Source organism: Manis pentadactyla, chromosome 3, assembly GCF_030020395.1.
Source record: "Manis pentadactyla isolate mManPen7 chromosome 3, mManPen7.hap1, whole genome shotgun sequence".
NCBI lineage: Eukaryota > Metazoa > Chordata > Mammalia > Pholidota > Manidae > Manis > Manis pentadactyla.
The window spans coordinates 77,704,313-77,718,782 of record NC_080021.1 but is presented as its reverse complement, the minus strand read 5'-3'; the positions used below and the strand labels follow the sequence as shown (position 1 = coordinate 77,718,782).

Here is a 14,470-nt window from a genome sequence, read left to right as displayed (position 1 = left end):
GACAAAATATACTTCAAAACAAAGAAAGTAACAAGAGATAAAGAAGGACATTACATAATGATAAAGGGGGCAGTCCAACAAGAGGATATAACCATTATAAATATATATGCACCCAACACAGGAGCACCAGCATTTGTGAAACAAATACTAACAGAATTAAAGGAGGAAATAGAATGCAGTGAATTCATTTTAGGAGACTTCAACACACCACTCACTCCAAAGGACAGATCAACAAGACAGAAAATAAGTAAGGACACATAAGCACTGAACAACATACTACAACAGAAGGACCTAACAGACATCTACAGAACTCTACACCCAAAAGCAGCAGGATACACATTCTTCTCCGGTGTACATGCAACATTTTCCAGAATAGACAACATACTAGGCCACAAAAAGAGCCTAAGTGAATTCAAAAAGTTTGAAATTCTACCAACCAACTTCTCAGATCACAAAAGTATAAAACTAGAAATAAATTGTACAGAGAAAACAAAAAGGCTCACAAACACATGGAGGTTTAACAACGTGCTCCTAAATACTCAATGGATCAATGACCAAACTAAAACAGAGATTTAGCAATATATGGAGACAAATGAAAACACCACCAGAATGCCCCAAGTTCTGTGCAATGCAGAGATGGTGTTCTAAGAGGAAAGTATATAGCAGTCCAGGCCTATTTAAAGAAGAAAAAATAATCCCAAATGACAGTCTAAAGTTGCGATTATTGATACTGGAAAAAGAAGAGCAAATGAGGCCCAAAGTCAGCAGAAGGAGGGACATAATAAAGATTGGAGAAGTAATAAATAAAATTGAGAAGAATAAAACAATAGACAAAATTAATGAAACAAAAAGCTGGTTCTTTGAGAAAATAAACAAAATAGATAAATCCATAGTAACACTTATTATGAGAAAAAGAGAATCTACACACATTAAGAGAATCAGAAATAAGAAAAGAAAATTCATAATGGACACCAGAGAAATGCAAAGAATTATTAGAGAATACTATGACAATCCATATGTTAACAAACAGGATAAACAAGAAGAAATGGAAAACTTTCTGGAAAAATACAACCTTCCAAGACTGACCAAGGAAGAAACAGAAAATCTAAACAGACCAATTACCAGCAATTAAATCGAAACAGTAATCAAAAACCTACCCAAGAACAAAACTGCCATACCAGATGGATTCACTGCTGAATTTTATCAGACATTTAGAGAAGACATAATACCCATTCTCCTTAAAGTCTTCCAAAAAATAGAAGAGGAGGGAATACTTCCAAAGTCATTCTATGAAGTCAGCATCACTCTAATACCAAAATCAGGCAAAGATACCACAAAAAAAGACAATTACAGACCAATATCAATGATGAACATAGATGAAAAAAAACTCAACAAAATATTAGCAAACCAAATTCAAAAATACATCAAGAGGATGATACAACATGATCAACTGGGATTCATCTCAGGGATGCAAGGATGGTACAACATTCAAAAATCCACCAATATCTTTTAACACATCAACAAAAAAAAGGACAAAAACCACATGATCATCTCCATAGAAGCCAAAAAAGCATTTGACAAATTTCAACATCCATTCATGGTAAAAACTCTCAACAAAATGGGTATAGAGGGCTAGGACCTCAACATAATAAAGGCCATATATTACAAACCCAAAGCCAACATTATACTTAACAGCGAAAAGCTGAAAACTTTTCCTCTAAAATCGGGAACAAGACAGGGATGCCCACTCTACCTGTTTTTATTCAACATAGTACTGTAGGTCCTAGCCACAGCAATCAGACAAAACAAAAAAATAAAAGGCATCCAGATTGGTAAGGAAGAAGTCAAATTGTCACTATTTGCAGATGACATGATATTGTACATAAAAACCCCTAAAGATTCCACTCCAAAACTACTAGAACTAGTATCTGAGCTCAGCAAAGTTGCAACATACAAAATTAATACACAGAAATCTCTTGCATTCCTGTATGATGATGATGAACTAGCAGAAAAAGAAATCAGGAAAATAATTCCATTCACAATTGCATCAAAAAGAATAAAATACCTAGAAATAAACCAAACCAAGGAAGTGAAAGACCTATACCCTGAAAACTACAAGTCACTCTTAAGATAAATTAAAGAGGACACTCACAAATGGAAACTCATCCCACACTCTTGGCTAGGAAGAAATAATATTGTCAAAATGACCTTCCTGCCTAAAGCAATCTACAGATTCAATGCAATTCTTATCAAAATACTGACAGCATTCTTCAATGAACTGGAACAAATAGTTCAAAAATTCATGTGGAACCACAAAAGACCCTGAATAGCCAAGGCAATCCTGAGAAGGAAGAATAAAGCAGGGGGGATCTTGTTTTCCAACATCGAGCTCTACTACAAAGCCACAGTAATCAAGACAATTTTGTACTCGCACAAGAACAGACACATAAACCAGTGTAACAGAATAGAGAGTCCAGATATTAACCCAAGCAGATATGGTCAATTAATATATGATAAAGGAGCCATGGATATACAATGGGGAAATGACAGCCTCTTCAACAGCTGGTGTTGGCAAAACTGGACAGCTACATGTAAGAGAATAAACTAGAGTACTGTCTAACTCCAAACACAAAAGTAAATTCAAAATGGATCAAAGACCTGAATATAAGTCATGAAACAATAAAACTCTTAGAAGAAAACATAGGCCAAACTCTCTTGAAAATAAACATGAACAACTTCTTCATGAACATATCTCCCCTGGCAAGTGAAACAAAAGCAAGAATGAACAAGAGGGACTATATCAAACTAAAAAGCTTCTGAACAGCAAAGGACACCATCAGTAGAACAAAAAGGAATCCTAGAGTATGGGAGAATATCATAAATGACATATCCGATAAGGGGTTGACATCCAAAATATACAAAGAGCTCACAAAACTCAACAAACAAAAAGCAAATAATCCAATTAAAAAATGGGCAGAGGAGCTAACAGACACTTCTCCAAAGAAGAAATTCAGATGGCCAACAGGCACATGAAAAGATCGGTAATCATCCGAGAAATGCAAATTAAAACCACATTGAGATATCACCTCACACCAGTTAGAATGGCCACCATCCAAAAGACAAACAACAACAAATGTTGACAAGGATGTGGAGAAAGGGGGACCTTCCTACACTGCTGGGGGGAATATAAATTAGTTCAACCACTGTGGAAAGCAGTATGGAGGTTCCTCAAAAAACTTAAAATAGAAATACCATTTGACCAGGAATTCCACTTCTAGGAATTTACCCTAAGAATGCAGCAGCCCAGTTTGAAAAAGACGGGTGCACCCTGCGTTTATTGCAGCACTATTTACAATAGCCAATAAATGGAAGCAACCTAAGTGTCCATCAGTAGATGAATGGATAAAGAAGATGTGGTACACATATACACAATGGAATACTATTCAGCCATAAGAAAGAAACAAATCCTACCATTTGCAACAACATGGATAGAGCTGGAGGATATTATGCTCAGTGAAATAGGCAGAGAAAGACAAATAGCAAATGAATTCCCTCATTTGTGGAATATAACAACGAAGCAAAATGAAGGAGGAAAATAGCAGCAGACTCACAGACTCCAAAAAGGGACTAGCGATTACCAAAGGGGAGGGGTAAGGAACGGTGAAGGGGATTGAGGGGTATCATAATTGGTGGAAAAGGTGTGTGGGGGGTCACAGGGAAGACAAGTAGGGACTCTGTGGCATCTTACTACACTGATGGACAATGACTGCAATGGGATTTGGGGGGAACTTAATAATAAGGGTGAATGTAGTAACCACATTGTTTTTCTTGTGATACCTTCATAAGATTATATATCAATGATACCTTAATAAAAATAAAAATAACAAGTACAAGAGTCACAGGAATGGGAGTACACAGTCAACTGGAGGGATGACCCAAGGCCTGAATACCCAGAGGCAGGAATTACTGGGGACTATCTTGAAGGCTAGCTTCCACAATGAGTTATAATAATATAAATCCTGAGATGAAGAATAAAAATGTTCTAAGATAAGGGACACAAAATCACGAAGATTCTGTTTTAAATGTGTAAGAGTTCCATAGAGTTATAGCAAGATAAGAGTTTTGGTTTGTTTTAATGAATATATTTTTTCTTTGTTCTTGGCCAGACCTCTAAGAAAGAATTAATCATAAATCCTTAGTTAGATCTCCTCAAAAAAGAAAGTCAAAGACTAGAATTGGGTCCAGTGGCCACAGATGATATGTCAGGGATTAATTTCCTCTTTCTGCTTTCCTTAAAAGATTTTTTTGTTCCCTTATCTATTGTTTATTAAAATGGATATTGTAGGACAATAAATTTTCTCTTAACATTTAAAGAAAAATGCAGAATCCCAGACCAGCAACTCAGAATGTGCATTTTCAACAAGCTCCCAAGTGATTCATTAAAATTTAAGAAACTGGTCGATTCTGAGTCTCCTTCCCCATTCCTTTACCTTATCTTAAATCTTCTGAAATGTAGCATCAGATTCATCAGTATCACTTCTCCAAAACTGAAATGCATTAAAAGTCATGAACTATCTAATGGGAATTTCATCAGAAAAGCTTTATAGCTTCCTCGATCTCCCTGTAACTGACCCAGCTCTCTTCTTCCTTCCAATTCTCTAATTTTGTCCTATGTGATGCTCTCCTATGAAGTTGCAACATTTATATGACATACAAGTACACACACTTACAGCTGAAAATTTATGTTCACCCATGGCAGGTAAACATAGCTCTGCATGATCAGGAGCCTCTATCCTTGATGCCTTCCCAACAGTGAGGAAAACAGTTTAAGAGTGGGAAAATTTTACTATCCTCCTCTGACAGGTTTTAGTATTGGAAGCTCACTTTATATGATTCCCGTATTTCAAATGTGCTGTTCCTGCATTATTTTACCACCATCCCCCATATACACCTGCTTCTTTTTCTGTACTTTATTGCCTGTGCTCCCTTTACTCTCTGCCTTTCTCATTCTTCATTCCCTCTTTTCCTTTTCCTTACTTCCAGACTTTTTTAGGTCTTAGAGTATCATGAAATGAAACCAATAACTGAATGCCTTTTAGTGTTAACAACTCTCAATCCATAGCGGACACCTGATAAAATAAATAACTTTCTCATTTTCATATCTTTTTTCATTACTACACATTTAATAGGTGATTTTCTTTGGATATTAGAATGTATCAGTATTCATGTTTTAAACTGACATTCTTTCAAATGACTTTTTTTATAAAATACAGTTCTTACCTTCTAATTGACTATTTAATATATTTTTTCCTCTTTGATCTGCAGCTCCAGAAAAATGATCAACATTCTGTGGAAGACTCTCAGAGATACTCTGTTAAAATTAGTATCAATAATGAGTTGCACAGCAGAGTCACAGCCTCCAAGAGGGGACAAGCGGTTACCACGGGTGGGGAGGGTGGGTGGAGAGGGAGGGAGAAGGGGATTAAGTGGCACTATAATTAGCAATCACAATATAGCTAAGTCGTGGGGAAGGCAGTACAGCCGAGAACACAAGTAATGACTCTATAGCATCTTACTACATTGATGAACAGTAACTCCAATGAGGGGATGAGGACTTGATAATATGGGTGAATGTTGAAACCACAATGTTTTTCATGTGAAACCTTTATAAGAATATGTATCAATGATACCCCTTTCTAAGAGAATATCTGTATTTCATACTTTAAAAGCAATTAGACTTAAAAATAGGAGAAGCATCTATTAAAAACCAAAGTATTTAAATAGGAAACCTCATTTATTCTCTCTAGGTCAAGTCTATCTTTTACCTTCACTTAGCTACTGATTCTGTAAAACTGAGCATGGAAGGCCAGAGAGTATTTTCATAGACAAAAGCCTGACTTACATGCACAAGTCAAAAAGGACTTAACAAAACATCTAACTCGACTTTGCATTCCCCACCAAATAAGACTACTGTTTTCTTAAATACTGATTTAAATAAACTTTTTAATAAGTATGCTTGCTATAAATTTAAAATTATTTCTAAAGAAAGAAATTTTTTTAGTGTTAAAATAAGAGACTTGGCATCATAAGAAGCCTTGGAGCAAGTCATGTTGAATATAAACAGGTAATTGTAGAAACTGCTTCATTTCAGGAAACAAGGGTTTGGAAGAATACAACTATTATTTATTGATAGGAAAAATGGCTGAATAAAGTGGCAAAGCAGTGACGAAGACTTTTCTTTAAATTACATTTAATAGAAAAAATTATAGATATAATTAATGCAACTCTTCAAAAACTAGAGAAGGTTTTAATAAGGGAAGAATAAGAACATTATTCATTAACCATCTAAAATGTGCCAGGCACTTATTATGCACATTTTCATTACTACGCACAGCAATAATTAAAAAAATGACTATGATGATGGTTACCCCAGTTCCTGCTTCCTCGTCACTCCAAGTTACTAGAGTGAAATGATGAACAGATGCAATACTTTGTTCTCCATCCAGACTCCTCCTAGACTTTCACATGACTGGCTCCTTCTCACCCCTTCACCTGGCAGCTTTTGACACACCCAGAGAGATCTTTTTGGACTACCTAAATTCCATTCCCACTTCAATCCCTACCCTAACTACAAACTCCCCCAATATTCTCTAACCTAACATTTTCCACTTTCTTTACATGAAGCACTTAGAGTGACTTATGTTTTTCTGCTCCTACCACTGTAGCCTAACCCTTGAACTTGTACATTCAAAGTCTAACTGCCCAGCACATAGATGGTATTCAGTAACAGAAATTTGTTTAAAATTGAAACATTTAAAATAATCTCATTGTGATGGCCTTGGTACAAAATCATTGTATAACTATGGATTATCTCCAATAATGGTCTACTGAAACTTAACAAACCCCAAATTAGAAATCCATACGCTGTTCCAATTCCCCCATTCTTTTCTTGACACTACTGCCATTTTATTGTCTTTTATGTTTAAAAAGAGTGTCCTCAATATTGTCACTAAACACCACTGGGATCATTTCATCACACATTTCTATTGCACCATTTATACAGTTTACAAATGTTTTTCACATTTGTTCATTACACATACCTGAAAGGTAGTTATTAGTACCATTTTTGTGATGAAGTAACTGACATTCAAACAGACTTAACATGTTTTTCCAAGATCCCATAGCTTGTAAGTGACAAAACCAGCATACTAGTATGTCTTCTGACATCAAATATGGTGCCTGTACCATTATGCAGCAGTGGCCTATTATCTAAGATCAGGCCCTTATCTCCTTCCACAGTTGTTTCCTTGGAAGAGGTCATCATTACTTTATACTTACAACACAATGAGTACGGCTGCCATAAAGCATACAATACATGCTCTTTCAACTATCCAGAATGGTTTTTACTCATTAAAACACTGCTAAATCAAACTTGTTATTATAATCCCATACATTTATTACCACTTCCCATGCTTTTCCTTCTCCTTAAAAGATCCTTGCCAAGCTACTAGACAATCCAAATGTTACAATACTTTTAAGTCCCAGGCATTAACTTTTTCCAGTTCTAAGTTGTAAAAAACTATAATCCAAACTGAATCTCATTAGGAGTTTTACACATTCATATATGCCATAGAATCATACATTTGGCCGCAGGTTAGCCTGGAATAATAATTTAATTTTTTCACATGACATCAGAACTGATCACTTATGACTTAGGCTTTACTTTTTTGCACTATGTTACACTGGTTTCAATAAGTCCATCTTACAAATTAACAGAATTGTGTTATGCAGTATTCAGCACATAATTATATACTAATTATAGGTTAAAATATATAATGAAATGGTGAGGAAGTAAAGTCAAAGCATCTCCTTTTATGTTAAACATCACTTAAGGCTTATAGTTAAAAAAAAAGGAAAAGAAAAAAAGAAAACAGTACCTCAGAATCCCAAGGTGATTCTCTGTCTTCCTCTCCTCCCAATCCTAATGCAGACATCATATCTATAAAAGGCAGTTGCAGACACACTAATGAGAACAATTACTATGAGTTTGAAAAACATATACAAGTTGATTTCCATTCATGAGCATTTCAATAAAAAAAAAGAACAGCAGAAAATTTCAGAGTTGAAGCATTTTCAGGAAGAAAAAACTAGTAGTGGTTGGGATACTCATGAAGAAAGATGGTAAAAGAAAAATCCTTAAAAGAAATGGATGTCACTTTTGGATCTATACACTTTAGATTTTTTTACACTAGCATTTAAGCATAGAAAAAAATTTATAGATCTTAACTCACTTACCACTTCTATTACTTTTGGGTGCTCCATCAAAAGAAGTCAAATTATGTGGAACACATTCAACAGCATCATTACAATTTTCCTGTTTTCCAACTGATGGCTTTGTTGGTTCTTTCTATAAAAACAAATCGAAACAAAAACCCAATTTCAGAAAACAACATATTCATTCACTTGTTCACTCAGTCAGTCAGTAAGACCACAAATATACACTGTACCTATCAAATTGTGGGCATTATCCTGGGAGAAGCTGGGAATCCAAATAAAAGGTCTGCCTATATTCCAGTAGGGGTAGAGATAACATGAAAACTAGTATCATTCATTACTTCTACAACTGAAGTGAATAAAGGATAGTCAAGCAAAAAAGAGAACAGTCAGTTGTATCTGGGAAGCTCAGGAGATGCTGATCAAGAAAAAGGCTATATCTTGTAACTGAGGGGGTGAAGATTGAGAAAGTGAATTATGGTCAGCAGATAAAAAAGACTAAACTTGAGGAGGGGCTCAAGATGGCAGCATGAGTAGAGAGGCAGAAATTTTCTCCCAAAACCTTACATATTTTTGAAAATACAACAAATACAACTACACCTAAAAGAGAGACCAGAAGATACAGTACAACAGCCAGGCTACATTTACATCTGTGAGAGTTCAGCATCTCACAAAGAGGGTAAGATACAAAGCCATGACCCAGTGGGACCCGAGCACTCACTCCCCCCACCCCAACTCACTAGCGGGAGGGAAAGAATCAGAATGGGGAGGGAGTGGAAGCACAGGACTGATAAGTAACCATCCCCAGTAACCTACACTGGGAGCACAGACACAAACTGTGTGGTGTACTGGATATTAGAGAAATGGAAAAGTAAAATCTGAGACAGAGACTACAGGCCAATCCCCACAGCCAGCTCCCCTGGGACAAAAGAAAAGCAGGCGCTTTTTAAAAGTATTAAAGGAACAAGCGCTTAACAGGACAAAATCGTCCTGGCACACTCAGCCCAGCAGGCTGGGAATTATAAGGAACTTAAGGAGCTCCAGGCCCCTGGGGAGTTACCCAGCCCTGCAGCTTCTCACTGCGATAAGCAACATACCATTAGTTCCCCCTGGCGGGTGGTGCAAACAAACCAACTGACCTGCCATAGCTGTGGAGCAGCCAGAGAACAGCCCCGCCTGCAGCAACCACCCAGAGTCTCCTCCCAGTATAGAGGAGAGTGTATCTATCCAGACTGAATAAATATATATATATACACCATATCACCTACAAAGGAAAACCCGGCACAGACCCAGAGGCTGCCGCTGGTGCGTAGCTGCCCAGCACAGAGGGAGCTGGAGCAAGGGCAGGAGGGCAGGAAGGGGTGCCGTTCTCACAGGAGAACACACCCTATGCATCTGTCAACCCACACAGGGCTCTGGGCTAGCCTGAGAGCTGCCCCACTCACAGCAGCTCAGGAGATTATCCCAGAGACTGCTCCCTGTGTGTGGGTAACTGACACAGGCAGTGGAAGCCAGAGCAAGGTCTGGAAGGCATGAAGGGGCTCCGTTCACACAGGAGAACACATCCAATGCACTGATGACGCCCCACAGTGCTCTAGGCTAGCCTGAGTGGGGCACCGCCCAAGGCAGCTCAGGAGATTATCCCAGAGACTGCTCCCAGTGTGCGGGTAACTGACACAGGCAGCAGTGAAGGGTAAGGTAACCAGCAAGCAGGATGGGACTTTGTTCTCCCAGTAGACACATGTGCTACCTGCCTGCAACCACTTCGATCGCCATGAAAAGGCAGAAGAATCTGGTCCTGTTCAAAATTACTCAGACAACCCCAGAGAGAGGGTCTGGTGAGATAGATATAACCAATCTTCCTGAAAAAGAATTCAAAATAAAAGTCATAACCATGCTGATGAACCTACAGAGAACTATGCAAGACCTAAGGGATGAACTCTGGAGAGAGATAAAGGAAATGAAACAATCTATAGAAGGACTTAAGAGCAGAATGGATGAGGTGGAAGAGACTGTTAATGGAATAGATATCAGAGAATAGAAATACAGAGAAGCTGAGTCAGAGAGAGAAAAAAGGATCTCTAGGAATGAAAGAGTATTAAGAGAATTGTGTGACCAATCCAAACAGAACAATATTTGCATTATAGAGTGACCAGAAGAAGAGAGAGAAAAAGGGATAGAAAGTGTCTTTGAAGAAATAATTGTTGTACAACCTGGGGAATGAAATAGTCTCTCAGACCATGGAAGCCCACAGATCTCCCAACACAAGGGACCCAAGGAGGACAACACCAAGACATATAATAATTAAAATGGCAAAGATCAAAGACAAGGACAGAGTATTAAAGGCAGCCAGGGAGACAAAAAAGATCACTTACAAAGGAAAATCCATCAGGCTATCATCAGACTTCTCAACAGAAACCTTACAGGCCAGAAGAGAATGTCATGATATATTTCATGCAATGAAACAGAAGGGCCTCAAACCAAGAATACTGTATCCAGCAAGATTATTATTTAAATTTGAAGGGGGGATTAAACAACTCACAGAAAAGCAAATGTCGAGGGAATTTGCCTCCCACAAATCACATCTACAGGATATTTTAAAGGGACCGCTCTAGATGGAAGCACTCCTAAGGATAAATAGATGTCACCAGGGAAAATAAAATCACACCAAAGAAAGCAGACCAACCAAACACTAATTAAAGGAAAAAAATAAAATAAACTATCCACAAAAGCAGTCAAAGGAAACACAAATGAGTACAGAATAAAACACCTAACATATGTAGAATGGAGGAGGAAGAAAAAGAAGGGAGAGAAATGAAGAATCATTACACTGTGTTTATAATAGCTTAATGAGAGTTAAGTTAGATGGTTAGATAGTAAAGATACCCTTGAACCTTTGGTAACCATGAATACAAAGCCTGCAATGGCAATAAGTACGTACCTTTTGATACTCACCCTAAATATAAATGGACTGAATGCACCAACCAAAAGTCACAGAGTAATATAAAGGATAAAAAAGCAAGACCCATCTCTATGCTACTTAAAAGAGACTCACCTCAAATTGGAACACATACACAGACTAAAACTCAAGGGATGGAAAAAGATATTTCATACAAACAATAGGGAGAAAAGAGCAGGAGTTGAAGTACTTGTATCAGACAACATAGACTTCAAAACAAAGAAAGTAATAAGAGATAAAGAAGGACATTACATAGTAATAAAGGGGGCAGTCCAACAAGAGGTTATAACTGTTATAAACATATATGCACCCAACACTGGAGCACCGACATATGTTAAACAAATACTGACAGAATTAAGGGACGAAATAGAATGCAATGAATTCATTCTCGGAGACTTCAACACACCACTCACTCCAAAGGACAGATCAACAAGACAGAAGATAAGGAAGGACACACAAACAGTGAACAACATACTAGAAAAGATGGATGAAACAGACATCTACAGAACTCTACACCCAAAAGCAACAGGATACACATTCTTCTCCAGTGCACATGGAACATATTCCTGAATAGACAACATACTATGCCACAAAAAGAGCCTCAGAAATCTAAAAAGATTGAAATTCTACCAACCAACTTATCAGATCACAAAGGTATAAAACTAGTAATAAATTGTACAAAGAAAACAAAAAGGCTCACAAACAAATGGAGGTGGAACAACATGCTCCTAAATAATCAATGGATCAATGACCAAATTAAAACAGAGACCAAGCAATGCATGGAGACAAATGACAACAACAGGACAAAGCCCCAACTTCTGCAGGACACAGCAAAGGCAGTTCTAAGATGAATGTATATAGCAATCCAGGCCTATCTAAAGAAGGAAGAACAATCCCAAATGGATAGTCTAAAGTCACAATTATTGAAACTGGAAAAAGAAGAACAAACGAGGCCCAAAGTCAGCAGAAGGTGGGACATAATAAAGATCAGAGAAGAAATAAATAAATAAAACTGAGAAGAATAAAACAACAGACAAAATCAATGAAACCAAGAGCTGGTTCTTTGAGAAAATAAACAAAATAGGTAAACATCTAGCCAGACTTATTAAAAAAAAAAGAGAATCTACACACATAAAGAGAGTAAGAAATGAGAAAGGAAAAATCAGGATGGACACTACAGAAACACAAAGAATTATTAGAGAATACTATGAAAATCTACATGCTAACAAACTGGATAACCAAGAAGAAATGGACAACTTCCTAGAAAAATACAATCTTCCAAGACTGAACGAGGAAGAAACAGAAAACCTAAACAGACCAATTACCAGCAACGAAAGTGAATCAGTAATAAAAAACTACCCAAGAACAAAACTCCTGGGCCAGATGGATTCACCACTGAATTTTACAAGACATTTAGAGAAGACATAATACCCATTCTCCTTAAAGTTTTCCAAAAAATGGAAGAGAAGGAAATACTACCGAACTCATTCTATGAAGCCAGCATCTCTCTAATACCAAAACCAGGCAAAGACCCAACAAAAAAAGAAAATTACAGACCAATATCCCTGATGAACATAGATGCAAAAATACTCAACAAAATATTAGCAAACCGAATTCAAAAATACATCAAGAGGATCATACACCATGATCAAGTGGGATTCATCTCAGGGATGCAAGGATGGTACAGGATTATAAAATACATCAACATCACCCACCACATCAACAAAAAGGACAAAAACCACATGATCATCTCCAAACATGCTGAAACATCATTTGACAAAATTCACATCCATTAGGGATAAAAACTCTCAACAAAAGGGTATAGTGGGCAAGTACCTCAACATAATAAAGGCCATATATGATAAACCCACAGCCAATATCATACTTAACAGTGAGAAGCTGAAGGCTTTTCCCCTAAGATCAGGAAGAAGACAGGGATGCCCACTCTCCCCACTGTTATTCAACATAGTACTGGAGGTCCTAGCAACAGCAATAGGACAAAATAAAGAAATACAAGGCATCCACGTTGGTAAAGAAGAAGTCAACCTGTCACTATTTGCAGATGACATGATATTGTACATGAAAAACCCTAAGGACTCCACTCCAAAACTACTAGAACTAATATCTGAATTCACCAAAGTTGCAGCATACAAAATTAATACACAGAAATCTGTGCCATTCCTATACACTAACAATGAACTAGCAGAAAGAGAAATCAGGAAAACAATTAAATTCACAATTGCATCAAAAAGAATAAAATACCTAGAAATAAACCTAACCAAGGAAGTGAAAGACCTATGCCCTGAAAACTACGAGACACTCTTAAGAGAAATTAAAGAGGACACTAACAAATGGAAACCCATCCCATGCTCTTGGCTAGGAAGAAATAATATTGTCAAAATGACCATACTGTCTAAAGCAATGTACAGATTCAATACAATCCCTATCAAAACACCAAAACCATTCTTCAACAAACTGGAACAAATAGTTCAAAAATTCATATGGAACCACAAAAGACCCTGAATAGCCAAAGCAATCCTGAGAAGGAAGAATAAAGCAGGTGGGATCTCGCTTCCAAACTTCAAGCTTAACTACAAAGTCACAGTAATCAAGACTATTTGGTACTGGTACAAGAACAGACCCACAGACTAGTGGAACAGAATAGAGACTCCAGACATTAACCCAAACAGATATGGTCAATTAATATATGTTAAAGGAGCTATGGATATACAATGGGGAAATGAGAGCCTCTTCAACAGCTGGTGTTGGCAAAACTGGACAGCTACATGTAAGAGAATGAAACTGAATCACTGTCTAACCCCATACAGAAAAATAAATTCAAAATGGATCAAAGACCTGAATATAAGTCATGAAACAATAAAACTCTTAGAAAAAAACATAGGGAAAAATCTCTTGGATATAAACATGAGCAACTTTTTCATAAATATATCTCCCCCAGGCAAGGGAAACAAAAGCAAAGGTGAACAAGTGGAACTATATCAAGCTGAAAATATTCTGTACAGCAAAGGACACCATCAATAGAACAAAAAGTCATCCTACTGTATGGGAGAATATATTCATAAATGACAGATCTGACATCCAAAATATATAAAGAGCTCACACACCTCAACAAACAAAAAACAAATAATCCAATTAAAAAATGGGCAGAGGATCTGAACAGACACTTCCCCAAAGAAGAAATTCAGATGGCCAACAGGCACATGAAAAGATGCTGCA

General features: G+C 37.1%; 1 protein-coding gene across 5 annotated transcripts in view; it reads right to left on the bottom strand.

Annotated features, from left to right (window-relative positions):
• Positions 1-14,470, bottom strand: part of LOC118920712 (ankyrin repeat domain-containing protein 26-like) — a 118,255-nt gene that overhangs the window by 71,225 nt on the left and 32,560 nt on the right. For all 5 annotated transcript variants that reach the window (XM_057498044.1, XM_057498045.1, XM_057498046.1 and 2 more), the window contains 3 exons: positions 8,296-8,407; positions 7,938-7,999; positions 5,281-5,371 (listed from right to left, as the gene is read on the bottom strand). In XM_057498044.1, the coding sequence (XP_057354027.1) occupies positions 5,281-5,371; positions 7,938-7,999; positions 8,296-8,407 (265 nt within the window). The remainder of the gene's footprint in view (positions 1-5,280; positions 5,372-7,937; positions 8,000-8,295; positions 8,408-14,470) is intronic.